General features: G+C 34.3%; 1 protein-coding gene across 1 annotated transcript in view; it reads left to right on the top strand.

The window, feature by feature from the left end:
* The window catches only part of GBE1 (1,4-alpha-glucan branching enzyme 1), a 260,274-nt gene that overhangs the window by 116,413 nt on the left and 116,632 nt on the right, over positions 1-27,229 (top strand). Inside the window, exons 4-7 of the mRNA XM_040621100.1 lie at positions 7,878-8,003; positions 9,045-9,180; positions 11,454-11,544; positions 14,706-14,915. Coding sequence (XP_040477034.1) covers positions 7,878-8,003; positions 9,045-9,180; positions 11,454-11,544; positions 14,706-14,915 — 563 coding nt within the window. The remainder of the gene's footprint in view (positions 1-7,877; positions 8,004-9,044; positions 9,181-11,453; positions 11,545-14,705; positions 14,916-27,229) is intronic.

Below are 27,229 nucleotides of genomic sequence, written 5' to 3'. Positions count from 1 at the left end.
AATCCATCTGATCCAGTGTGTCAGTCAAAGCCACTGTTTCCTTATTGATTTTCTATGTAGATGATCTGTTCTTTGATCTAAGTGGGGTGTAGAAGTCCCCTACTATTATTATATCACTATCAATTCCTTTATATTTTTTAGTAAGTGTTTTATGTATTTGGATGTTCCCATGTTGGTACATAAGTATTTATAATTGTTATGTCCTCTTTTGGATTGTCCCCTAATGATTATATAGTGTCTTCTTTGTCTCTTATTACAGTCTTTGTTTTAAAGTCTATTTTGTCTGATATAACTATTGCTATCCTGGCATTCTTTTCACTTCCATTTGCATGATCAATGCTATTCCATCCCCTCACTTTCAATCTGTATGTGTCTTTCAAGTTGTGATCGTTTTTTATGATGATTTTATATGCACATGACTTGTGTAAGGTTGTTTGAGTAAATAAAATTATGGTCTAAATTATGAGATCAAAAATGGAGATCTCTAAAGTGTATGAACTTTATTATCCAGATAAAATTAATAGAATTTTTTTTAAAAAATTCAAATAACAGAGTTATGTTATTTTCAGGTTCATAGTAGGTTCAATATATAAACAATGGTAATGCCAATTATAGTTCACATATAAACCTAATTTATGTAATTTTACCAATCAAACATATGTAGTTTTATGAAAGTGTATCTACAAAGTGCTCATTTACATAATATGGGCTTGTTATTATTAGAAAAATACCTTAATACTTTTATTGATGTCTTGGTTTTTTTCCCTCAATTAATTGAAATATGAACTTAAAATTCACAATGAAATATCCTTTAATATCAGTTAGTGTTTCTGATATCCCTAATTAGAAAATTCAGAATGAGGGGTGCCTGGGTGGCTCAGTTGTTAAGCATCTGCCTTAGGCTCAGCATTCTGGGATTGAGCCCCACATCAGGCTCCTCCCCTGGGAGCCTGCTTCTTCCTCTCCCACTTCCTCTGCTTGTGTTTCTGCTCTTGCTGGCTGTCTCTCTCTCTGTGAAATAAATAAATAAAATCTTTAAAAAAAAAAAAACGACAACAAAAAAGAAAATTCAGTATGAAATTTCTTCAATAAGCATTGTTATTATTTTTGCTAACTGATTATCTATTGAAATAGTCTCATCTCTGTTTAATGAAGCAAATATATCAGATATTGGGTAGGAAAAATAGCCCCTTAGCTTTTGCTTATGGTAAACTCAGAGCTTTTATTTGCACCATATAGAGTAGTTCCTTTTATTCAGTCTCCGAATATAATTACATGGGGGTAGACTAGCAATAAAAACTGTGTATTACAAATTCACTTTTTTTATAAACTCACCCAACAATTCTGAAGATCAGCAACATTTACTCTGAAGGAGTTTGCTTTTCCTGGGAATTGTCAAGGAGACTTGTTTAGTGAAGGTTACTGAAATGCATTGGTATATGTCTTCTTTTGGGGAGTAGGAAGTTAATAAGAAATAAAATATGTTATTTAGACTATTCATTAAAATAACTTTATCTTTTAACTCTGTCCAGCACTGATGTTTAACTAAACTTAAGTACATTCCATTTTATTCTTAAAAAGTGATTGCTTGTAATTTTTCCTTCCTAATTTAGTTTCCTGTAGCTGCTGCACAAATTTGGTGGCTTTAAATAATAGAAATTTGTTCTCCCACAATTTTGGAAGTCAGAAGTTCCAAACCAGTATCACTGGGCTGAAATCAAGGTGTTGGAATGAGCACACTCCCTCTGTTCTTTGCCACTCCCAGCTTCTGGTGGCTGCTGGCATTCTTTGGCTTGTGTCTGCATCACTCTGCCTCCTTGGTCACACTGCTTTTTCCTCTCCTATCTATGTATAAATATCCTTTTTTCCCTCTTATAAGGATAAATGTGATTGCCCTCTTGTATTATCTAGATAATCTCTCCATTTTAAGATTCTTTTATCATATCTGCAAAGACCCATTTTTTGCTACATAAAGTATCATTTACAGATTCTAGAGCATAGGATGTAAGTATCTTTTGAGAGGCCATTTTTGAGCCTCCCAAAATGGCAAAGTGATTCATTCTTACATAATGTTAGTGAATCTTAAAACTGATCCAAGTCAGAAGAACAAACAAAACTGTGGAAAAAACATATACTCATATGTCATTTTTTTAAACAAAGATTAGGCATAAAACTTCAGTTGAATTTAAAATGAGATTTAAGAGCTTCTTTAAAATTATATTAAGCTATTTTAAGTTTTAATAATTATATCTATGCATTTAAAATAATGTTGGGGCGCCTGGGTGTCTCTGTCAGATGGATGATGACTCTTGATTTCGGCTCAGATCATGAGACCGAGCCCCACCTCTGCCTCGGTGTTCAGTATAGTCTACTTGGGATTCTCTCTCCCTCTCCCTCTGCCCCTCCCCCTGCTCATGCTCCCTCTCTCCTCTGTCTCTCTTATAGGTAAATAACTCTTTAACAAAATAAAATAAAATAATGTTTATACTATGTTATTTGTAAATATTAAAAAGTTATTTCTTCAGGATTCTGCTCACTGATAAAATCATCACATTCTCTGGAATATCACTTATTTTCCAACTTAATTATGAACATTGATTACTTTTTCTAAAAATTTATCTTCTTTATTTTTGCCCCATGCACTTTTTTTTTTAATTTTAATTTTAGTTAACGTTCAGGGCGATATTGATGTCTGTAGTAGAACTCAGTGATTCATCACTTACCTACAATACCCAGTGCTCGTCATAACAAGTGCCCTCTTTAATACCCATTACCCATCTAGCCCATCCCCCACACTCCTAAAAATTGCTTTAAAATAAATTGCAATATATTTTCTATGTATGTATACTTCTCTTTCTCTGTAAATATATATATTTATATATACATATATGTATTTCAGTCACATTTTAAATGCACAAAGAATATTCATATTTAGTATTGTACAATGGTATGATAGATATGTATATCAACATATATAATGTATATTTGTATATATTTGTATGTGTTGTTATATAATAGTATATAATATGTACTATATCAATATATTATATTTATATATTTTCTGTATATGGTATCACTTAACAGTAGATATTATTATATAAATTAGAGGTAATTTAGAAGTGGAGATAACATTGATTTGTAAATTAGAAATGACTTTTCTTCATTATTTACTTTAACCTGTATGCCACTAAATAGTTATTTTTATTACTGTATTTCTAATAACCTCCCTGATAAGCTGCTTTTTTTTTTTTAATAAGGAAAGGTTTTCCTTGTATCACATAGTTGCAATTTTGGTAGTATAATTTAAGCAAATTGAATTATAATATTCAATATCTGTGCCTTTTCTCTTTGTCTTCTACACATTCATTCATGAAACCCAGAATTACATTCAATACCATTTTCTAGAGTATGCTAATAGTTCTAAACAGCTGAACCCGACCACCTGAGGAGCATGTTATGTCATAATTTTCCGGTTCATAGGAACAATATTCTTTGGCAAGAAGCATTTCAAAAGATATTCCTAGAATGAATGAATACATACACACACACACACACACACACAATTTTTTAAGGTGTTCACTGCTTTACCAAACTGTTTTTTATATTGTTTATTTGAGTTCTAAGTGACATTTTCTAAATAAAATTTGACTTCATATAGTTCACTAAGTCAATTTGATTTTTGAAGAGACAGAGGTTTCTTTTATATACTTGTTTATTTATTAATGTCTTTTGATAGTAACTTCCCATAAGTCAGAGATAATTTGATTTATTAAAAAAGGAGCCTGATAATATTTTTACCATGTTACAAGAGGTTATAATTTTACAAAGTATCTATTTACCTATAAAAATTCATCACAATATCATATTCATTAGTATATTCCTTTAAAGTAATTTGAAGTTTTTTTTAACACCGTGTCAATATATTTAAGGTACATGATATATGCAACTTGAATAGCATAGCTCCACAAATGTGTATGCAGTTATATAATTAATGTATCTACAGTCCTTACTAAAATACTTATTTGTTTCTGATCAAAAAGGTTATACAAATGAAGGGGTGCCTGGGTGCCTCCATCGGTTAAGTGTCCAACTCTTGATTTCATCTCAGGCCACGATCTCAGGGTCCTGGGATCGAGCTCTGCAGTGAGCTCTCCGCTGAGCAGGGAGTCTGCTTGTCTCCCTCTTCCTTTGGCTGCCTCCCCCCACCCCCAGCTCACACATGCACATGCTGTCTCTCTCTCTCTCTCAAATAAATAAAATCTTTAAAAAAAAAGTTATACAAAGAAATGAAGTGATACATACACACATACAACCAGGAAATAAAGGCTACTAATAATCTATCCATAGCCAGTCATCTAAATATTTTTTTCTATTGTGTGCATTTACATTAGGAGATGGAATACATTCTTTTTCATAACATGAAAGAATTTTCTTAGAACCTTCAATATAATTTAGTACTATAGTTTTTACAACTATACATTATTATTTACAGCCACATATTATACATATTATTTAGTCATTCACTTTTTGCCAATTAAAGTAACACTAAGGTCAATAGACAGGGATATAATTCTTTGGACACATCTCTGATTATTTCCATGGCAAAGTTCTATCATTAGAATTGCTAAGTCATTGAGAATTACTTTTTTTTAACACATATTGCCAAATTGCTATTCAGAGCTTTTGTACTATTTTAGACTTACACTAGCAGTGTATAAGACTTTCAATTTGGTAGTATCAAGTGAATTCTTGTACTTCATCAGCCGTTAGACTTATTATCATCGAACGATCTATCAAGCTATCTCTTTTCAATTTGCTTTATAGTATGTGCTATTTTGAGGATGTAAATTAAATGATGTAAAGTCCTATCTCATGATCTAAAACACCTTTCATCTGAATCTGAACTCATGAGATCCAAATTCTAGGAATTACCCTCTCCCCCAAAAAATGTGAGCAGAGTTTAGTCAAGAAAGATTATATTCCCCATTCATTGGAACATCTCTCAAGTTAGCTTTATTTAGATTTAGTATAATACTCTTAGCTGGTTACCACAACAATTTAAGGACAGCAAATAAAAAACAAGGTGAGGTGGCTTCTATAGGCGAGTGCTTAGGAAAATTGAACTAGTGTAATAAAGAAGCCTCCAGGGGCGCCTGGGTGGCGCAGTCGTTAAGCGTCTGCCTTCGGCTCAGGGCGTGATCTCAGAGTCCTGGCATCGAGCCCCACATCAGGCTCCTCCGCTGGGAGCCTGCTTCTTCCTCTCCCACTCCCCCTTGCCTGTGTTCCCTCTCTCGCTGGCTGTCTCTTTCTGTCAAATAAATAAATAAAAAAAAAGAAGAAGAAGAAGAAGAAGAAGAAGAAGAAGAAGAAGAAGAAGAAGAAGAAGAAGAGGAAGTCTCCAAAATTTAGGGGCCTAAAGAACAGAGAAATATATTTACTTTTTATGTAATGATCACAGATAAGTGTTCCAGATTTGGTGGGAAGTTTTGCTTCACTATATCATTGAAGGACCTAGACTATAATTCCATTACTGAGAAGGAAAGAGGGAATTTGGTATTTAAAAGTTTCCATCCTAACAACACTAATAGGAATGACTGTTAGGGAAGTAAGAAACGGAACTTTTGGAAACAAGAATATTGAAGTCATTCAGTGAATGATTAAATAATCCTTTGTCAGGTGTAGAGTTTGATTTTACCCTGCCTACAAGCTTATAACTTAACTTGTTTCATGCCATCTGGCAGAATGCACACAACTCCTGGGTCAGAGACAAATGATTTTATTAGTCACAACACAATAAGCAGTATGAGCATCAGATTTGCATTGGTTTTCTTTGTCTTCCAAATCCCATGGAGTGACACCAAATTGTCTGAATGGATGCTGCTCACACAGTTGGTTTGCCTCATAGCTCCAGAATATTCATCTGGGAGAATCCATTCTTTTATAGCAAGCAGTAAGCAAGCCCGTTCTGTATTTTCAGAGGAGACATTATCATAATATTCCTCAGGGTTACGTGCTACAAACACAACTCTGAGAAATGGCTTCTGTCATTCTGAGAATGGCAATTGTCAGGGCCTTGTATCCTTGGCATACCTGGCAAAATTTGTAGGAATATGAGACACCAATGAAGGGACTATTCCTTCCAACAGCCATAACACAGTAGCCTCTGTAGACATGTGTATAACAAGCAAATTGATGTTCTAAAGAATGTGAAAATTACATCCAGCATGAGGAGATTCTTGATGTCCTCTACTTAAAGTTTCAAATATTCTGTCTGCTAACAGGCACCTTCACAAATAATTACGGGTCTTTGAACATCCTTTGGAGGGACTGTGGAGCCATTTTGCAAAAGAGAGACAAGACAGATAGATGGATTAAGCAGAGTGTTATTTACTGAAAACAGATTTCTGTATTTTATTTCCCTATGGCCTATTCTCAGTTGATGAGTGAGACAAAGGACCTTTTCTTAAGCATATTACTATTGTATATTATACCATGAATTCATGTGGCTCAAGGGACATATCTTTTGGAATGAATACTACTGAAATGGATGAATCCTATTCATTCATCTTTTTGTGATAATTATTTGATAGCAATATTTAGCTGTCAGCGGGAGGCCTAATGAAGGAGAATTTTGTTCATGTAAGTTAGACATTCCTTTTCACCACTCACCTGCTCTTCCATCATAAATCATGATTTATTATTTTTTGGTATCTGTAGGAAGTGCTGTGGTTGCCTTTTAAGAGCAAGAAAGTGAGTATCAGAGGCTCCGTGTTTAGCTTTAGGCTCTGTTATTCAGTGACTTTTGACAACTTAGTCTCACTTGATATTTGGGTCCTAAAGATTCTCTAGAATCAAGTAAGATATAATGATGGAAGTCCTTTCTAAACCTTAAAGCGTTACACAAATATTTAATTACCAAGAATTATGCACACTAGAGCTTTTCTCTATTAAAGGAGACTGAAGAATATATTCTCTCTCAATGCTAAGGGCATAAGATAGCTCCTAATCTGAACAATTTTGATCATCCTGTATCTACTTCTAAAAGGTTAATTAAAAAAAAAAACTTAAGAAATAAAGCTACCATTTCCATCACTTGGAAACTCTGCTCATATGGCTCACTTTGTTATCTAACCATGTTGATAAGTTAAAAATCTTTTATTCAAAATTAAGTCTAGAAGGGTGGATTTGCACATTATTGGGGTTTTTTTTTTAATTGATAACAATAGTGATACTATTGGCAAATATAGGAATGGATGGCTAAAGGGGGAAATGCTTGGTTTTATCTGATAAAGCATACTTGGACTAGGGTATAGAAGAAGTTGAAAAGAGGTGGAAAATATTTACAGGGTGTTATTTGTTTGTATGTATGTATGTATATTTTTGTGTGCACAATACAAATGTTAATCAAAACTCATTTTCCTCCTTTAGCTTCTTGAAAATGTTATAATTGTTATGAAAACAAAATGAAAGAGATGGCAATATAGCTCATTACTTTTTTTTTTTTTTAAATACATAGTAGGGTTATGTCCTCCTATTGACTTATTCACAGTAGTTTCCAAATAATATTCCTGTCTTTTTACTATCTACTTTATGTTTACTTCCATTAACCACTGTAATGGTTGATTGGCAATGATGGAAGTTGCCAGAGAATCATAAAGTATTTCAGCTGCAAGTGACTTTAAGGATCATATACTATAACAGATAAGAAAGCAAAGTCCATGGAATTTAAACATTTTAAGGGTACACATCTGTATGGTACTTTCGATTCTTAAGACCATTCCCCCTTTTCTTACTTGTAGCAGTGCTCATAAACTCTTATGCATTATCTTTGAGTTTTCAAAGTATTTTAAAGCAATAACATCTTATTCTCTTTTTAGGTGGTTATTAGGAGTAAAAGTGGAGAGATCTTGTATCGTATTTCACCATGGGCGAAGTATGTGACTCGTGAAGGTGATAATGTGAATTATGATTGGATACACTGGGATCCAGAACACCCATATAAAGTGAGAACAACAAATCTTTAAATAAATGCTTGTTCCAATATTTCTAGGAAAATTAATTTTTACTTTTATAACTTTTATAGTAATGTTCAACTTCTCTCTTCACTAACAGTTTTATATTTTACATCATAGTGTACCCGATATACTTACCATACATATATCAGAGTTCATCATCTGTAGCCAATAAAACATAGAAGTGAGTTCTTGTTTTATCATGTGTTTCTGAGGTTAGGAGGGAGAAAGAAATCTCTACATACTGACCTGAAAGGGATACTGCTTTTTTTTTTTAATCACAATTTCTGATTCATCACAGATTCTTCAGTGATGTAATATTTCTCATTGTGATTGGTTTGAAGCAGGATCAGTGTCCTTAGAACAAGGAATAGGGAAGATACCTCATGAATGTATTATTTGGGTTTATTTCTAAAGCCTTATTATTGCCAAGGTTTATATATTTGAACTCACTTTTCTGTCTTCTGCGTTATTGGAGCTTGTCGATAAATGCTTTTCATTTAACAATTATGTGTGCATTTTAAGCTCTTGTGTTTTCTTTAAGGCTCAAGGATAAGGCATAAGCCATTTCATGATTACTCTTTTAAAATAGACCCATTGGGGCACCTGGGTGGCACAGCGGTTAAGCGTCTGCCTTCGGCTCAGGGCGTGATCCCGGCGTTGTGGGATCGAGCCCCACATCAGGCTCCTATGCTATGGGCCTGCTTCTTCCTCTCCCACTCCCCCTGCTTGTGTTCCCTCTCTCGCTGGCTGTCTCTATCTCTGTCAAATAAATAAATAAATAAAATCTTTAAAAAAATTTAAAAAATTAAAAAAATTAAAAAAATAAAAATAAAATAGACCCATTAACATGATCCTAAAAAGGAATTTCTTTTCAAGAGAAAATTTAATGGATGTAGCCAAATGCCTTTTACATGCGAAAGCAGTTCCAAACTATTTGAGTTGATTCACCATTTCGTTTAACATGCTTAATCAGTTAGTATCATACCTGTACTTCTGATCTAATTCTTCATATAATTTTATATTCTGTAGTTTAAGCATTCCAAACCAAAGAAGCCAAGAGGTCTAAGAATTTATGAATCTCACGTGGGAATTTCTTCCTATGAAGGAAAAATAGCTTCTTATAAACATTTTACATGCAATGTACTACCAAGAATCAAAGACCTTGGTAAGTAATAACTGTGATTTTTATTCAGATAAAATTTTAATGAGTCTGTTCTCTTATTAGAAAAGCTAATTACAAGTGTCTCTTTTTTTGTGTTAAGAGATTAAATATGTAATAGAAATGCATTTTATTTTAGGCTTCTCAAATTGCCCTGTAATAGTGATAGCATAGAAAAGAGAAATGGAATAAGATAGAGCATAAGAATTCAAGATATTATTCCAATTTCAATTTTAAGTAATGTGAACTGATGGCTTCCAAACTGTAGATAAATATGTAAGCATAATTACTTTTCTACAGGAGAGAACTTTTATCAATTTAAGTGGTCATTGATTATAGCCTTTTCATTTTAGTTTGTTAGGGAAAAAAAATCTTACATTTTTTTAAGGTTACTGGAACCCATTTTGTATCAGAGTCAAAATATATACATACATATATGTATATATGTATGTGTGTATATATGTATATATATGTGTATATATATATGTATATATATGTATATATATATGTGTGTATATATATGTGTATATATATATATATCCACATCTGGTCTGGATGACTTATTTAACAAATATGTATGGTGCATCTTTTTTCTAAGACACATCGTTCTAGATATTTATATGTTAGACTGTAATGACACAGATCCTTGTCTTCATGGGAACAACCAGGAGAGTTAATAGTGTACTGCTGAATTATTGATTCAGTATGCTTTAAATTTGTTATTTTTCTTTTTATTGGTAATTTTTTTTTTATCATTTCACAGCATATTAGTGCCTGGTCCAACAGCTAGGCAGGAAGATAAAGTACATTTAATCATTCTGCTTTTGCTAGGCAGTCCAAACTTTGGCTAGAAGAAAGGTTTGCAACTCACTGTTAAAGTTCTTAATTATACATGGATATTAATTGTCTGTGATGGTGAGGTCAGATTCCAGAAACCAAAATTAATTAAATATATGAAGAATTTAATATTAATTATATTTAATAGTTATTATATTTAAATTGTTATATTTGAGATCTTCTGCCATTTCATACTGTAATATGTTGTTTATGACCCTGGTCTTGCAGAAGTTTTGACAAAACAAGGATTCTCTTGTTCATTGTTGTGTTTCAGTTGAATAGCCCAGAACCCCTGCATAAATGAATCTAAGAATGAGTAATGCCATAAAATTAATAATAAAAACTATAAATTGGTGCTTGATCATAAGAATAATATTTATTGCATAATAGAGAAACTACAAACTGTATTTTGTTATAAAATATAAAATTGATTTATGTTATCTGGGCAGGAGTTTATGCACATATTTCTATCATGATAGAAATGTGATAGAGTTAGATTGTTTTTATAATGAAAAAGCCAATAGCAGATTATGAACCATAGTTCATGTTATTCTTGAAACATGAATCTGTAAATCTGAATGTGACTTTGCAATTGTTCCAATATTAATTCAGTACTGAAATATGTACACGAGAAGCTATACTAACATGAACTGAACTTTGAGAACAGATTATTTTCTGTGTATGTTACAGAAATGTAACTTTCAAAGCAGTCAAATCATATTTGAAAATTTTACCAAATTTTATCAAATTTGGAGGAAAAAATTGTTTTCTTAGTTATTTTTTTAAAGATCCAAAGTTTCTTCTTCTTTGATTATTTCCTTATATTAAAAACACATTAGTAAATGCTTTTAAGGTTATGTGTGCCTGTGTGTGCACACATACAACTTTGCAGTACTTGTGTAGGTGTAGAAATTGCAGGAAGTAGAAGGATTCTGGTTTTGTAAAAGCTGCCTTGTGGAAAAATGGATTTACTGGTATATCTTATGTTATATGGTAGAAATAATTGAAATATAAAGAAAAAGGTAAAATAAAAAGTACATGGCATGCAACTGGTTACTTTTATTTAGCTTTCATAATCTTCACTATGAATATTACAAGTGCAACTGAAGTTTAGCATATGTAGATTGCCATCTTTAATATTCTAAAGTCAAATTAAGAGTATATTTGCATATCATTTATTACTTGTTAAAATGAAGACATTTCAAATAGCTAGTTAGAGTACAACTCTCAAGAACTAACCGTCCGATTTTGTGTTAGAAGGTCAGACAAGCAAAAGATGTTAAAGTAGTAGAACTTTTCAAAGTGATCAAATCATTTATATGTAAATGATCATATGTAAAATTTAATGTCTTCAGAACAAGAATGCTGTGTTTATATATTTTTTTCAGTTCTTTTTTTTTAAATGTTGCTTTTTCATCTCTGTTTGACCTTTACTTGTGTAGGATACAACTGCATTCAGATGATGGCTATTATGGAGCATGCTTACTATGCCAGTTTTGGTTACCAGATCACAAGCTTCTTTGCAGCTTCAAGGTAAAATGAAAGTCCCAATTAGAACCATTTTTATTTAAGAAAAAAAATAAAATGAATTTTTACCTTTTATACGATGTTTTGTAACCTAATTTACAGTTAACAGAGTTAACAGAAGCTGAGCATTTTTTTTTTAACTAAGATCCTAGACTGTCTTCCCATCAAGCGTCAGAGATTGGCCATGGATCAACATTGCTTTTCATGAAATGATTTCTGATAAAGAATATCCAGTTAACCTACTGAAATTGTCATGCATTTGGAGGCCCTAGTCTTAGTCAGGAAATCATGTTTCATGGAAGTCATTACTGCCAGAGCTCATATCCTTTTCTGGAAAGAGATTGACTCATGGTAGGAATGTGACCGAGAAGGCTCTTGGTAGGTCATCCTACTATCTGCAGAAGGATTGTCCTTTCCAGGCTAAAATCCAAGGAATGTGACTCTCCGGGCAGAAAGAAACCAGAGTCCTATAACTGAAGAAATGCTGACCTAAATGACTACGAGCTGAATAAGTCCAACATTGTCTCCACCTCATGGAGCTCACACTGTTGTGTCATATAATGTTAACCCAATGATCATCCATATTGATTTCTACCCATGATAAAAACTAAGAAGAAAATGACAGAGTGCTATAATAGCCTAGAATGAGGGATCTGATCAGTTTAGATTAGATCTGAACTGATGTTGGAACTGAGATCTAGAACATAATTAAGAGTGACCTGGGAGGAGGGGTAAAGTGGGAGTAGGGAGATAACATTCCAGGCATAGAGAAAAGATACTGACTCTTTTACCTGTTTCTCTTTATAGTCATTCTCCTTGAATAAATCACCTTTATTTATAATTTCTAAATATTTCATTCCTCTTCTTTCTTGAACTCATTCCAAGTTGGCTCTTTACGTCTTCATTGAAATTGCTCTTATCAAGTGTAATGATGACCTTCACACTGCTAAGTCCACTGATCAGCTATTAACTTACTTGAACTGTCAGCAGCATTTGGCACAATTAGTTACTTATACCTTGTTAGGACATTTTTCTTTCCTTGGTTTTCAGGAAAACTATTATCCTCCTGTTTGTGTTTTTCCTATCTCTCTTGCTACTCCTTATTTATTTTTTTAAATTTCCTTTGCTTTTTTTAACCACTAAATATCAGACCTCCAGGGATCAGCCCTTGGTTCCATTCTCTTCTGCATATGTATGACATATACATTGGGGGTCTTATCAAGTGTCACCCACTCTTATGGCTTAAATACACTTTACATTGTACTGGACTCTTCCCTTTCTGTCCATTCCTATAATCTAGCTATCATATAACCTAACCATCTTGTAACTTCTAAATGTATCCCAAATCTGGCTTCTTCAACTGTCACTACGCTGGTCCAGGTTGCCATTATTTATAACCTGGATTATTTCAGTAGCCTTTTAACCGATCACTCTGTTTTCTCTTATTCTACGCCTTCCCTAGCCTTCTTTCCCTCCATACACATGGCTACTTTCTGCATAGTGACAAGAGTAACCAGTTTAAAATAAAAGATCGTGTCACTCTCTTGCTCAGAACTTTCTAATAATTCCTTATCTCTTTCAAGTTAAAAGTCAAAGGCCTTATATTGGTCCATAAGACCCCGTGCGATCTGGGTCTTGGCTGACTCTCTGGGCTCATCTCTTTATTGATCATTCCACTCTGGCCATACTAGCCTATTTGCTTTTCTTCCAAGTGTTCCATGCTTTTTTCCCCAGTGCCCGTCCCTTTCTAAACATTCTGTCTTTTAGGTATTCACATCCCTTACTCCTTTGTTCTTTCAGGTGTTCATTCGAACATTGCCTTCTTCATGAAACTTTCACTTGATAACCCTGTTTAAAGTAGCACACCTGCCCTTTCTACCAGTGGTTTTGCTTCATTTTTCTTTAGAGAAGTTATTGCTATCTGACATCCCCCATGTTTTGCTTATTTGTGGTCCTCCAAATAGAATGTAAATTCCATAAGGGCAGTGGTATTTATTTTGTTCACTGCTGAATCCCAGAGTATAGAAAATTTCATGACACATGGTAGATAGCTTAATAAGTATTTGTTCAAAAAACAAATGAATGAATGAAATTTTTAAGCTATTTATTCTCTGAACACGCTGTTCATTGAGTAGGGAAAAAAAAAAGGCTAGGCAGCTGCAATAAGGAGAGAAAGGGGTAAAGTGTCATAAATCTAAAGTTATTGGAAGGAGCCAAATTAAGCAGTGCAGTAGGTAATGATAAGGTCCACAGTCTTCATCCTAAGGACAATGGGATTGCAAGGTAAAGATGAAATGATCACATTTGCATTTTGTAAAGATAGATCTTGCTGCCCAGTGGAGTTGGCTACCAGCAGACCTGCTATATACTAAGCACTGTACTGTATCATGGGAAACCAGATGGCCACAGCCCCTGCCGTCAATGAGGAAGTGAGACAGTAAATAATCACAAGGGTAATTGGGTGATTATTTTATTTAAAAGCAAAGTTGCTGCTGTAGAAGGCCAATATTGAGATTTTATGTAGGTTAAGAAAAGCCTTCCCTCTTAGGAGTGATTTGTTTTCTATTTCATGCAGACTAGAGAACTGCTATTAACACAAACACACATGCCTATGAGCTATTCATGTTTTCTGCTTGGGTGGTGACAGACATGACACATTCTCTTGGCCTTCTGGCATCTGGGGACATTCCAGTTTGGGAGTAAGTAAGTGCAGGACGAATGGCCTCACTCAAGGCACCAAGGATATTCAAATAATACTCCACAAGCCTCCAACCCTAAGCATACACGTTCACAGTAATGGCCAAGTATATGAACAGGGAAGACAATGCTCTCCAGGCCAGGTAGGCCTGGAGAAGGAAATCAGAAGCTCTGAGTATGGAGAAACAAAATTTACTGCCTCCCTACTCAAAATGTGAATTTTCACTGGGATATAAATCTACATCTAATAACTGGAATTACATTATTATTTTTTTATCGAATACCTGTAAAATTTGTTTAATAGAAAATATTATGCCACCTTGACTTGTATCTAAGTATTATATCATATTGAATTTGCATGTATAAAGTATCTAGTACTGTACTGGTAAAACAATTGATACACAATAAATGATTAGTTGTTTGCTTTAAATATGATATGATTTTGTTTTTGCTTTATTCTTTCCCTTTAGCCGTTATGGCACACCTGAAGAGCTAAAAGAACTAGTTGACACGGCTCACTCAATGGGTATTACAGTCCTCTTAGATGTGGTGCACAGCCATGCTTCAAAAAATTCCGAAGATGGATTGAATATGTTTGATGGGACAGATTCCTGTTATTTTCATTCTGGCCCTAGAGGGAATCATGATCTTTGGGATAGTCGATTGTTTGCCTACTCCAGGTAGGTACCTATCGTATGGAAATGTCTTTGTTTAAAAAAACATTTCAAGGAATATTACTGAATTCATTGTGTATATAGTCTTTCACTGGTGTATAATTTCTTAATTTGATTATTTAACATTTTATAAGGAATGTTTAACACACTTATAGAATTTACCTTGTTTCGAGCAGCACATGTATTTGTGGTAAGTTGTGTTAAATTTCGGTTTTACCAATCTTATGTCATTTAAAATATATTGGTTAGATGGCCATTTAAAAGGATTAATGTGAATATTTTTTTAATATCTAAAAAAAATATATTTTATGAGGCTGAATTAACTGTAGCAAATCTCCTTTTAATACAAATATGCACATTGTTTTAAGTAGGCAATTTTTAAAAATTGTACTTCATATTTTGTTATCTTAATAATATTGCCATGTTCTTGATCGCAGCTAAATTAATATAACTTTAATAACAACTAACATATGTTAGTATGTAATATGTCAGGGATGATATAAGTGTTTTAGATATATTAGCTACATATTTTATTTATTCTGCATAGCAACTCTACTTACACATGGTAAGTCCTGTTATTAGGACCACATTACGTAAAAGTAAACTAAGGCTTAATGTTGAAATAATTACGGTTAAACCCATTTCTGACTTCTTTTATCACTTAAATAGAAGGGCGTTTTAGGTGATTAAATACCATAAGATGACAAAAATATTTCAAAAGTCAAAAATACCATCCCTTTGTATCCATTATTGATTATAAGTGAAAATATAATGAAAACATGCTGTTAGGAATATTAAAAGTAGCAGAGTATCAATGTATAATTAATTTTTTATAATATTTTTTTAAAGAAGTTTAATGAATTTTCTTTTGGGTGTTGCATTATACATAAACATACACATATCTGGAAAACGAGCAGTGTAGAAAATTGCTTTAGCAAGTACTTTGACAAAATGAAGATTTCTAATTTTTCAACATAAATTAGATGACTTTCATGTGGAGGAAATTGTTTTGCTTTGCTCCTTCCTGAATATTATACATTGTTTTATATTTCATAACCGTATAGGAATCACTCACGCCAGACGAAGCCGCATAACATATGAGAAAAGACACAAGAGGTAGAAGCGGGTGGCAGGGTTCCAGGCCTAGTTTCGTTCTGGAGCAAATCACTTAATCATTCTGGTTCTCAGGTTTTTCATTGTAAGAGCAGGCAGAGTGTGTTTTTCTCTACCCCGAGCTCTCATAGTCCATTAAAAGTTATCCACTTTTCTAAAGAAAAGGGATTATACATAATCGTTTTAAAAAACATTTCTATTGTAGAAGTTAAGATATATTTAACATTTTATTTAATACTTGTTTTCTTTTGTTATGGAATTAACTATTAATCTTTCTCAAGTGCTTGCTTTTAGCAAATAATATATAGCATGGTTTTTGCTTGTTATTTTTATTATGACTAATTTTTTGGCTGTATTATGTCATATAGGCTTAGTCCTTTGTAAATATAGTTCCATTTAAAATCCATTTTATTATTTTATGTGTTGTTCTGTGTGATATCTATATTTTCCAATTTAATAGAATTAGGTTTCTGTATCAGTTCATACTAAGTGGTTATGACATCATTGTACAATATAGATAAAACCCTACAAAGCCAAATTAAAAAGTTTAAATCACTAAACTTAAACAAATAATTTTTTAATACTTAGATTTCTCAATATATGAAATACTAAAGATTCTAGGACTCTGAATTATTTTCTCAATACTTTGCGCAATTTATTAAAGGCTTTTTTGACAAAATTTATATTAGCTTGATGAAACTTAACGGCTTTTCTTTTACATTTTCTTCCTTCTATTCTGATAAGTTATAGCATATGTAAAATAACATGGCTCTGGTACAATGCTAAAGCCATTTTTTATAATCAGAATTCATGTTCAAAGTCCTATTCTGTTTTTTTGGTTATTTATTGCTGCTTAACAAACCAGCTCAAAATTTAGTGACTTCAGATAACAGCAGTTGTTTATTTTGCTTCCAGATCTGCATTTTGAGCGTAGCTCAGGGGAACAGCTCTTCCTTTCTTCATGTTGTGTCAGTGAGAGTGGCTCAGTTAAGGAGTGGCGCTTTCAGCATCCACTTTAAAGTTGGTTCACTCGCATGACTGACAGCCATGGCTGTGGGCCACAGGGCCCCAGCTCCTCTTCTTGGAGCCCACTTCACAGCCTACTTGGGCTTTCTCACAACTGTGGACGTACTAAATAACAGGACATGCAGGCTTCCATTTCTTATGGTCTGGGTCAAGAAACTGACACAGCATCATTTCTGCTATAAACTATAGGTCCAACAGTTACAATTTCAAGGACAGGGGACATGGACCCCTTCTTTCAATGGCAGGAACATTAAAGAATTTTCCCGCTATGTTTTTAAATCCCCACATCTTGGGAAGCCTGGAGGGTGACTCAGTCGGTTAAGCATCTGCCTTCAGCTCCAGTCATGATCCCAGGGTCCTGGGATTGAGCGCCACCCCCTCCATCCCCCCCCACCCCAGGGCTCCTTGCTCAGCAGGGAGCCTGCTTCTACCTCTCCCTCTGCCTCTGTCTGCTGCTCTGCCTACTTGTGCTCTTTCTCTCTGTCAAATAGAGAAATAAAATCTTTAAAAATAAATAAATAAATAAATAAAATAAAATAAAAATAAAAAAATAAAATAAAATAAATTTCACAAATTCAGAAAAATATTGAAATACCTGTCTATGGGGTAATACTTTTTTTTTTAAGCCATATTTCTGTGGTGGAGAGTTTTGTCTGAAATAAGCAAGTTTTGGAAAAAAAATAATGTCATTGCTGATAATTAGAAAGTATAAAAAGGCACACATTATCCAAAATAAAAAATTATTATTCTTAGTAAATATAAATACCATTCTCTGTACATGAATGCATTTAATGAATGTAAGCTCATTAAACATGCAAAGAACACATGGAAACCTAGCCTTCACTAATACTCTCCCATAGAGTAGCTACTCTGCCTGTAATTTTAGGTTTGTTCCTTATCCAGATGAAGTCAGAAGCTATGTATTTTAAAATATAAGTTCTTTTCCACTCCTTATCTTTGATTTGTTGATTAATATTATCCTCCATGGAAAAGTATATATAAAAATGGTACCATGGTTTACGTAAGGCCTAAGCCTCTTCTTTGAAAACTTGTAATAATTTTTGAAATTATTATATTTACTGTTTGAAAAAATTAATCTTATATAGAATCAGCTTCTGTAAGATATGTTGCTGATGCTCATTTCATCCTATCTATATGTCACAACCTGTCACCGTTTATAATCTCTGATTCAAGTGCCATCATCAAAGTTATCAGAATTAAATCTCTCACTCTGAGTAATACCAGAGATCCTGACTGCGCTATTTCATTACCTGCTATGAATAAATTTCCAATCAGGAGCTGCCCATGTTTTAATTTTCTGTCTACTCGGCTGAACTGCCTTCTAGCTCTGCTAAATTACTAATGACAGTTCATAACAGAGATTGGGTTGTCCTTACTTTAGTTGGTAAAGAGAACTTTCTGACAAATCTGTCATCTATAAGTTTCTGAAGTTTCTAGAGTGAAGAAATAATGGATACAATTTAGAGGTCTCAATTTTAATTTGTTTTGCATATTTGGCACTATGTAAATGCACTTGATAAAATAACAAGACAACTGCAGATTTGTTGAGCTTAAAAATTATTATGCCTTAACTATTACTAAAGCTTCAAATGAGTACCTTTTCTTTGTTGAATATTTCTTTCAGAGATAAGATATTGAACCTCAAAGGAGATAAGATAGTAGAGCTAATGCTCATATTTTCCCTGAACCTTACGTTTGGATACAAAGGTAGTATAATTATATTCCATCAGCATGGGGTCATGATGAAAAAACTATTAGGTAGGAAGATACTCTACTGTTATCTTGAGTTACTAGAGTTCCTTCTAGAAACAAAAGTAAATCCAGTTTGTTTTTTAAGGTCATAATCATGAATGGAATGAAATACTTCTTAGTACAGACACCATAATAATTGGGTTTTTAATCATGGTAGGCCTTTTCCATAAGTTAGAATGTGGAAGGAAATTCATGGGGGCCTTCCCTGTTTAAAGTGGATATTTGTATCTTAAGTAGTCTATGATGTCATATGTTTTTTTCGTTTTTTAGTTTGTCAATATAGTAAATTCCTTTTATTGATTTTTTAATGTTAGGCCAGTCTTGCATTCCTGGGAATGACCCTCATGAACACAGTTGCTAATATTCTAAACAAAATTTTAGCATATTTATATGACATTTTATCATGACCAAATCAGTTCTTAATGATGAATCTTAAGGATTATTGTGCACTGATATATTAGTTAAGGAGTGTGTGGCACCATCATGATTAGCAAGATGTTTAAAAACTAAGCATCCAGGACATGAATAGAAACTTCTAAAATTACTATTTTAAAGTCATGTACTTTTTTGTGGTTTCTTAAAAGCAAAAAACGAAAAAGCACATATCATTGGGCAAAATAATTTTGCTTTTTTGCTGTAATAGAAATGACCACAGGGCACCTGGGTGGTTCAGTCGGTTAAGGGTCTGACTCTTGATTTAGGATCAGGTCATCATCCCAGGGTCATGAGATCGAGCCCCCAGTTAGGCTCTACACTCAGTGTGGAGTCTGCTTAGGATACTCTCTCTCCCTCTCCCCCTTCTACCCCCCCTGCCCTCCCCACCCTCCCCGCCCCCACTCTCACATGCTCTCTTTCTAAAAAAAAGAAAAAAGATATGATCACAATAACAAAGAGATAATAGCATAAATACTACTTTTGAAAACAGTTTGGTATTATCTGGAAAACTTAAAGATTCATGTGTCGTAGGATGTGTTACAAAATCTATATGCTTGTTAACTCTTGAGCATATGCTTGTCAGAAGTTTGGGAAAAAATAGACCAAAAAGTCATTCCCTTCAGGGTACAGGTGATATTTTTTAAATTAACTTGAAGTAATGGTCTTTAAAGAAATTTTTGCTATGGAGAAAACATCAGGGGAAAATACCAACAGAAAATTTCTGTCATTGTGATTTTATTGCCACAATTTCAGTCATAAAATTTCTTTGCATACACATAAATCTTGGAGGTAGTTTTTACCAAACTTTTAAAATGGTTTCAGTTTTAGTATATCTTCAGCCTATTGGTTATAAATATAAATGAGTCCTCTTGTGGTTATTTGGCAAAAGTCACCTGACTAACTTCAAGGAAAATGGAAATACACAAGTCAGATTTCAACAAAGATGGTAGATGATGGAGGGAGTTGAAAAAAGAATTTTATAATTTAATAATCATAGTCATTATTGATCCTCTCATTTATATCTATATATTTTAGTGAGCTGTTACAGCCAGGACAAGCATTAAAATCACTTTTAACTTTAACCAGACCCTTGATTATTTTTATTTATTTGACACAGAGAGAGAGAGCACAAGCAGGGGGAATGGCAGAGGGAGAGGGAGAAGCAGACTCCCCACTGAGCAGGGAGCCCGATGTGGAACTCTATCCCAGGACCCTGAGATCATGACCTGACTGAAGGCAGATGCTTAGCTGACTAAGCCACCCAGGCACCCTTAGATCCTTGATTATTTTATCTTTAAAATTAGTTTCTCTGTGTGTATGAGTTAACAGTGCACTTAATGTATTACTAATGTGGCACATATATACAATTAATAAATATATATAAGGGAGAATGTGTTGAAAAGTTTACATTGATAGAGCACACAATCAAAAAAGTTTACAAATCACTGAATTAGACCATTTTTTTAGGTAGATTAAGCTTGACATCATAGACTTTTAAAAAATAAACTATTTTTAGGTTAACATCATAGATTTTTTAAAAATAAACTTTTTCTGAATAATTTATTCCATTGATTTAACAAACATTAAACATCTACCAAGTGTCATGTCTTCCGAGAGCTGATATTTTCAATATATTTAAATGTAGCACAAACCCTAAAATAAAATATATGTTTTTAATTTCTTTGGATAGATTTCCAAATATTTCATGTTTTTTAATTGAGGGAATACATCATCATTTTAGACAGACAAATATCTGTCCTATTTACCTTATAAATTTACAAAAAGTAAAAAGATGATTTTTATAGAGCAAATGATGGATGATTAAAAGACAATTTTGGACATAGATTTAGCTAACAGCGAACTATTCCAAAGACAGACAATTAAAAACAAACAAATAATAGCCTATTCTTCATTAAGAATATTAAAATCTCACAGAAAGATTGTTAATAGCTTCAGTGAATGCTGGATATCCCTCCCATAAAAAGTCTTAAATTGTTTTCTTCTTTCATAATATTTTTTTTCTTTTCCTTTTAGTATTTCTTTGTTGTATAAGCAGAACCTTCTTTCAGCTTGATTAAGGAAAATGGTTAAATCTACTATTTCAAAAAAAGTAGAGTTAGATTCAAAATTCAGACAGACTAATTCTCTTTTGTAAAAGAGATTAAGACAGTTGCTGTATCAATCTAATCTGTCCGGATTTGAGTGTGAATAGTAGAACTATAACTTCTCCCACAGGGTTTATGAGCTTACTAAGCCTCGCAGAAAGGTTTCTGTTCATGCAGAGTGTGCACAGGGGTGAGGATTTACTGTCTTTGTATGAACTTTGTTCCTGGTATTATCTGCCCCGTTTATTCGCCTCAAGTCTAAAATTTAGGTGCACAGGGATATAGTGGAAATATCTTGAGTATTTAGGTCTTATTCACCTGTAACATTCATTCTCAAATCCAAACCCACTCCAAAGTAGGACAGTTCTACTCGGTAATTTGCCTTAAATTTGAAAATGCTGTGCTTTCCCTCTAAAAGCTGCTGCTTTATCTTAAGGCAGTGGTCTGTGTTAGTGAGAATGGTCGGAAAGTCCCTATTCAGTGATTATTCATAAGTTTGGAAGCGACGTGAAGTCTATAACAATATCTGGTTTTGTTAATTAAACAAGCAAGTAAAAAGTGAAAAAAAATCTTTTCCATCTGTGGGTAACAAAACAACTTATTTAAGCATGTCTGTTTTCTAGGGTACGGACTGGCAGTTTTGTAGTTATAAAGTGATATTTCATAGTTTCCTAGCCGAATGATTTCCTCAGCATTAAGCTGCAGATGAATAATCCATGTTGTACTGAGCCAATTATTTTCAGAAAATATGGGTATCTTTTAATTTTGGAGGGACACATTTATAAGTAATATAGGATGATTCATTTTTGAAGGCTTTTCCCCTATTCTTATAGATTAGTGATCAGGGCTATTTTTCTTTAATTCTTGAATTTCCCTTCCACATTTTGTGATGTGTGAGATATCCCTGTTTGGTTTTACCTCAGGCCTTCAGTCTGTCTTCTTTTTCTTTCATTATTAGTAAGAAGCCCTCAGCCTCAGGATTTATTTCATTGTCTCCTTCCAGGTTAATATATCTTCCAAAGATTAGACCTTTGCCTGTGTAGCCTTTCAAAATTCTGTCTCCTGAAAGTGTCAGTAAAACTCAGAAGCAGTTGCAGTTAACATTTTCTCTCAGAGCTTCAGGAAACAAAACAGCATAATAGCCAACTTTTCTAAAACTTGAGCTCTGTTCTTGGCTGTGTTAAGGGTAGCAAATGGGGCCGACTAGCTGTCCAGGTGCGCTCATCGGGTCTTTATGGAGTAATGATCATGATGATGTCAGTGGTCACCGTTGTTAAGGGACATTCAATTTGGAGGCATTATTGAACTTCCTTCTGTGACTACCTGATATAAAACGACTCCTCTAGTCCCCCCCCCACCGTTCCCTCCCTCCTATTCTTGTCTAATTTTTCTCCATTGTACTTATACCACTGTGTGACATTCTAAATAGATATTGTTTGTTTTTAATTTTCATGTTATATGTGTTGTTTGTATATTAAATATGGAAGTGAAGTTAATAATTCAGTGTTTTTTATAGAATATATTTTATTTAAAGTAAAGCAGTCTCAAGTTTTCTCTGTCGTATAAGCTTTTCACTACCCAAGTTGCTTTCCATGGTGGTGACACTGCACCGTATTGATTTGCTGGGGTTGCCGGTTCTTTCCAACTGAAATCGGTGAAGGAAGCTACAAAAGATACACCAACCAAAATACTTATGTAATTAATACAGTTATAATTAAGAGGGTAAAGATCTGGTATAATAGAAAGTAAGTGGTTTTGGAATTAGGTGACTTGGATCATGAACCAAGTAGCTTAACGCTTGAAAATGTTTCATGTATAAAGAACTCATAATGATATTATTTATGTGCCATAGGGCAGTTGTTCAGACTACTTTAAATAATAATTGAAAATGCATGCTAAACTAGAATATAGAGTGTAAAGGAGAGTTTGGAGTTGTACTTTCAGATTTTTACTAAGGAAGGTAAGCAGGGCCCCGCTCACGAACCGGGCAGGTAAGTGAGGGAAGCAGGCCAGGTGGCGCTGTTGGCCCCTGGCGCAAACAGGCTCAGTCCGAAGGGGCTGCTGCTCCCAGCTCCTGCCCGTTTTCACGTGAGAAGGTGGCCTATGTAGCTACATCTTGCAGTTCTATAAGACAAGTCTGAAGCCCACACTTTATTTGAAATCTCTCCATTTTTAAATGTCTCCAGTTGTTGGAAGAGGTAAGCAAGAGGTTGTATCCATGGATTGACCTGCAAAGCTGGACTCAGGCTCCTCACCCCCTCTCCTGTCCTTGGAATGTACACTCTGCCTACCATTTCCATAGCGGGAGCTGTTCCATGGACAAAGCCTTGAGATAGTGGGTGGTGCCTAGACTACCTGGGCAGTATATGTACCTGAACACAGTGAGGGCCCCTCTACAAACTTCCAAGATTCTGGTGGGCAGGTATGGAGATCTACTCATCTTGTAGCCGCCCAAGACAACCTCCTATTGCAATTCCCTTGCTTATTAAAACTGTCACCTTCCAATCTGGAGTGGCCTGCCTCTTTCTTGTTCTCTCCCTGCCCCTCATGTATTCCGGTTTCAGATCATACCTAGGAAGCTCCTGAGGTTGCAAACTAACAGCAATTAATTTAAAATTTTGGAATTGCCACAGACCAAAGGAGTACACGTTTGGTCTGGGCAAACGGGCCGCTGGGGCGATCTCTGTACCCTAAGATGTGCCCTGGGTTGTGACAATATCAGATTCTACCAAACTTCCAAAATTAAGTAATACATTATGCAGTGAGGACATTATGCATGATAAGGACAATGATATTTTATAGATTAAACACGACATTGTAATTCTTTCTTTTTTTTGGATTAGCAATGAGAATTTTATAAACTTAAACTGATGGTATGTTATTATCACTCAGAATTATGTTAACATCTCCTTGATTTTAAGCAGCAGAAGCATCAACAAAATAAGTAAGAGCCTTTTAAGACAGTCTCCACAAAACAAAACGTACATTTATTGAAGAGATCTACATAGTTAAAATGCAGTAACCTTTGTTTCTTTTAAGACCTTGCATCTAAGTTGTGGTTTCTTTAAAAAAAAAAAAAAAGTAAATGTGGTTATTGACCTTTGGAGGTAATATAGAGAATGGGTGGGGGCCTGGGCTGTGGGTATCAGCCTGGCGTCAAATACTAGTTCCACCACTGATTAGCATGTAAATACAGCCAGATTAATGAATCTTTCTAAAATTTGATTTCCCCCTCTGTAAAAAAAAATTCTAATTGTACCTCACTCCTACGATCATGAAGATTTAGTGATACATTTATCCCCGTGTCTGACTTGGCAGTCGTGATAATTGCATTGCCACCATCATTGCCATACCGTTGTCATAATTTTCTCGGGGGCAGAGTCACCAGCCAGCCTCATCCTCTGATACATGATTAGAGGCATGAGGACAAGTAACAGCATTTTATTTTCATGAGCCAAAATGTGTGCTGTAATCACTGTGGATCTTTGTTCACATGGTCTCACACTATATTTCAAAAGCATGTTAAGCTGGGGGTTTTTTGTTTTTTGTTTTTGTTTTTTGGTAGAAGCACAAAATTAGGAACATTTGTGGGAAATGACTGATGATGATCAACATGTAGTGGTGTTGAGAAGTCACAGCCAAGAGCAAGGGGAGAGAGAGAGAAAGAGAGAGAGAACCCATCAAGGTCAGAGAGCAGAATGGAAAGCACAGCCCTCACTATGAGGCCACTTCTTCAGAGCAGACAGTTCCACACTCCATGGCCTCTCTGAGCATCATTAAACTGCAGTGTAGAATAATCATAATGAACAGGAGTCATTAAAAAAAACTTTGTCAAGTTTGAAAATTTTCTTTTAAGATGGCAGGAGAAGGGAAAATGTAGCTTCAAAGTCTTTCTGTTAAAAAGGTTAAAATTTCAGTTGTTTTAAGGATTAGGTAAAAGTTATCTGTCAATTTTTTTGATGAGGATTAGGGTGAAAACTTCATTTGCATGGACTGCTTTGTTCCCTTTTGTTGTGGGATAAGCAAAACTTCTCTCTACGTACTATTATTTTTAAATTTTCAGGTCCAAAAGGCATTGTATTAAACAGTATTGAATTAACTTTTAAATCAAGGGCCATCTTTTATATTTCTTAGACAATATTTTATGGTGCTCTGTTCTGCTTTTTAGTCTCAGAACATTGATCGTCCATCAGATTATTTACTCTTCCCCAATAATTGGGGTTTTTTTGTTTTGTTTTGTTTTGTTTTTACTATACTGGCTAGGCTGTTTTTGGTAATAGTATCTAGGCTAATTCAGGCAGGAAGGGCCTACTTCATTCTTACAGTCCTCTGGTCTTTCTGTTTTGAGTGGCCATTGATGTGGCAGTGGTTGTAAGTAGGGAGGTCATAGCTTCATGCTTGCTGTTCGGTGCCCAGTCTGGAATGGCATTTACCCCTGATGTTTTTCTTTCTGACAAAGTGTTGTTATTAAGAGTTGCCTTATAATAAGCTAGCATGGGCTTTGCTTGACCTACAGTTTGTCCTTCTTGCTTCTGCCATGAGCTCATCTACCAGCTTGTGTGGTTACAGTTGAAAGGCTATCAGAAATAGTCTCTATCTTTTCCCAGCCCTTTCCAGAAGTAAGATATCTGACATCTCCTGTACAAGAAGAGAATTCAGGGAGCTTAGTGATAAAATGAAGTGGATAAACAGAGCAAACACTTTCAGGCCATAGGGGTGGTGAGAGAAGCAGTAAGGGTGCCATCTCTGCTGCCAGGCTGCTGGCTGGCAGGGGCAGTGGGAAGTTATAGGGGAGGTGTACATTAAATAAGAATGCAAAATAGGAACTCAACAGTCCTAATGAGGCACCCATAGAATAATACTGCCCAAAAGAAACATAATGCAAGCCACATACATAATTTTAAATTTTCTAGTGTCCACATCCATCTCTAAAGTGGTAATTAAAAAGGAACCTACCTCATAGAGCTGTTGGAAAATTTTAAATATTCTATGTACAATTCTTAGCATAGTTCCTGGAATATAATAAGAGTTAGTTTTGTTTCTTAAAGCTTCCATGGTTTGTTCCGCATCCAGACTAAGTTGTTGAGCTCAAATTTATGTGTCATGCAAACTGGCAACATATATACATTTAGCAGGTACAGTTCCTCTTTATATCATGTCCAAATTATTTCTCAAATCAAGATTGTCTTTCTTACCCCCCACCCTGAGTTAAATGCTCTTATTTGATTACCTGCCTTCGCTCTTGCTCTCTTACCTGTGAATATGTGTTTTATTATATCAGTTACTGGATTGCATTATTATTATTATTTAGCTTTTCTCCTCTATAGCAAACATGAATGTAAGCTTCAACGACGCAAAGACGATGTTTGTCTTGTTTCTCTCATTAGCCCTCAAGGCTGGAACAGTGCTTGACTCATTTAGACACAAATTTGTTGGATGGATAAATAAATGAATGAACGTATTTATGCTTTCAAAGGCTCCCAAATTAGAATATAGGTCTTATACATCTTATAACCCTATTGTTAGGCACAATCCCTCAGAACCTACCAGAGTAGGCTGTCAAATGTTTGTCCAAATGAGTAACAATGAAACCCATTATCTCTACAAAGTAATACTTTTTGAATATTTTAGCTCCTTTTATTCCAGATACAGCAATGGTGTTTCAGTTAATTCATGAAGTAACAATAGCAGCTAGGTTTGTCACAGTTCTTTGTTCCAGTATAACTACTTGGGAAGTGATCCACCAAGGAGGAAAGTTCAGCAGGATATCAATGTGTGTCTCATGAAGAGTGTTCAGTGCTCAAAATATATTAGGAAAACCCTGAATTGAATCAAGTTCAACACGTTTCTTTATCGTTGAAATTCTTG

Source organism: Ursus maritimus, unplaced genomic scaffold (assembly GCF_017311325.1).
Source record: "Ursus maritimus isolate PB19 unplaced genomic scaffold, ASM1731132v1 scaffold_4, whole genome shotgun sequence".
Lineage (NCBI taxonomy): Eukaryota > Metazoa > Chordata > Mammalia > Carnivora > Ursidae > Ursus > Ursus maritimus.
The sequence above is the reverse complement of the archived record's forward strand: the minus strand, read 5'-3'. Positions and strand labels throughout refer to the sequence as shown.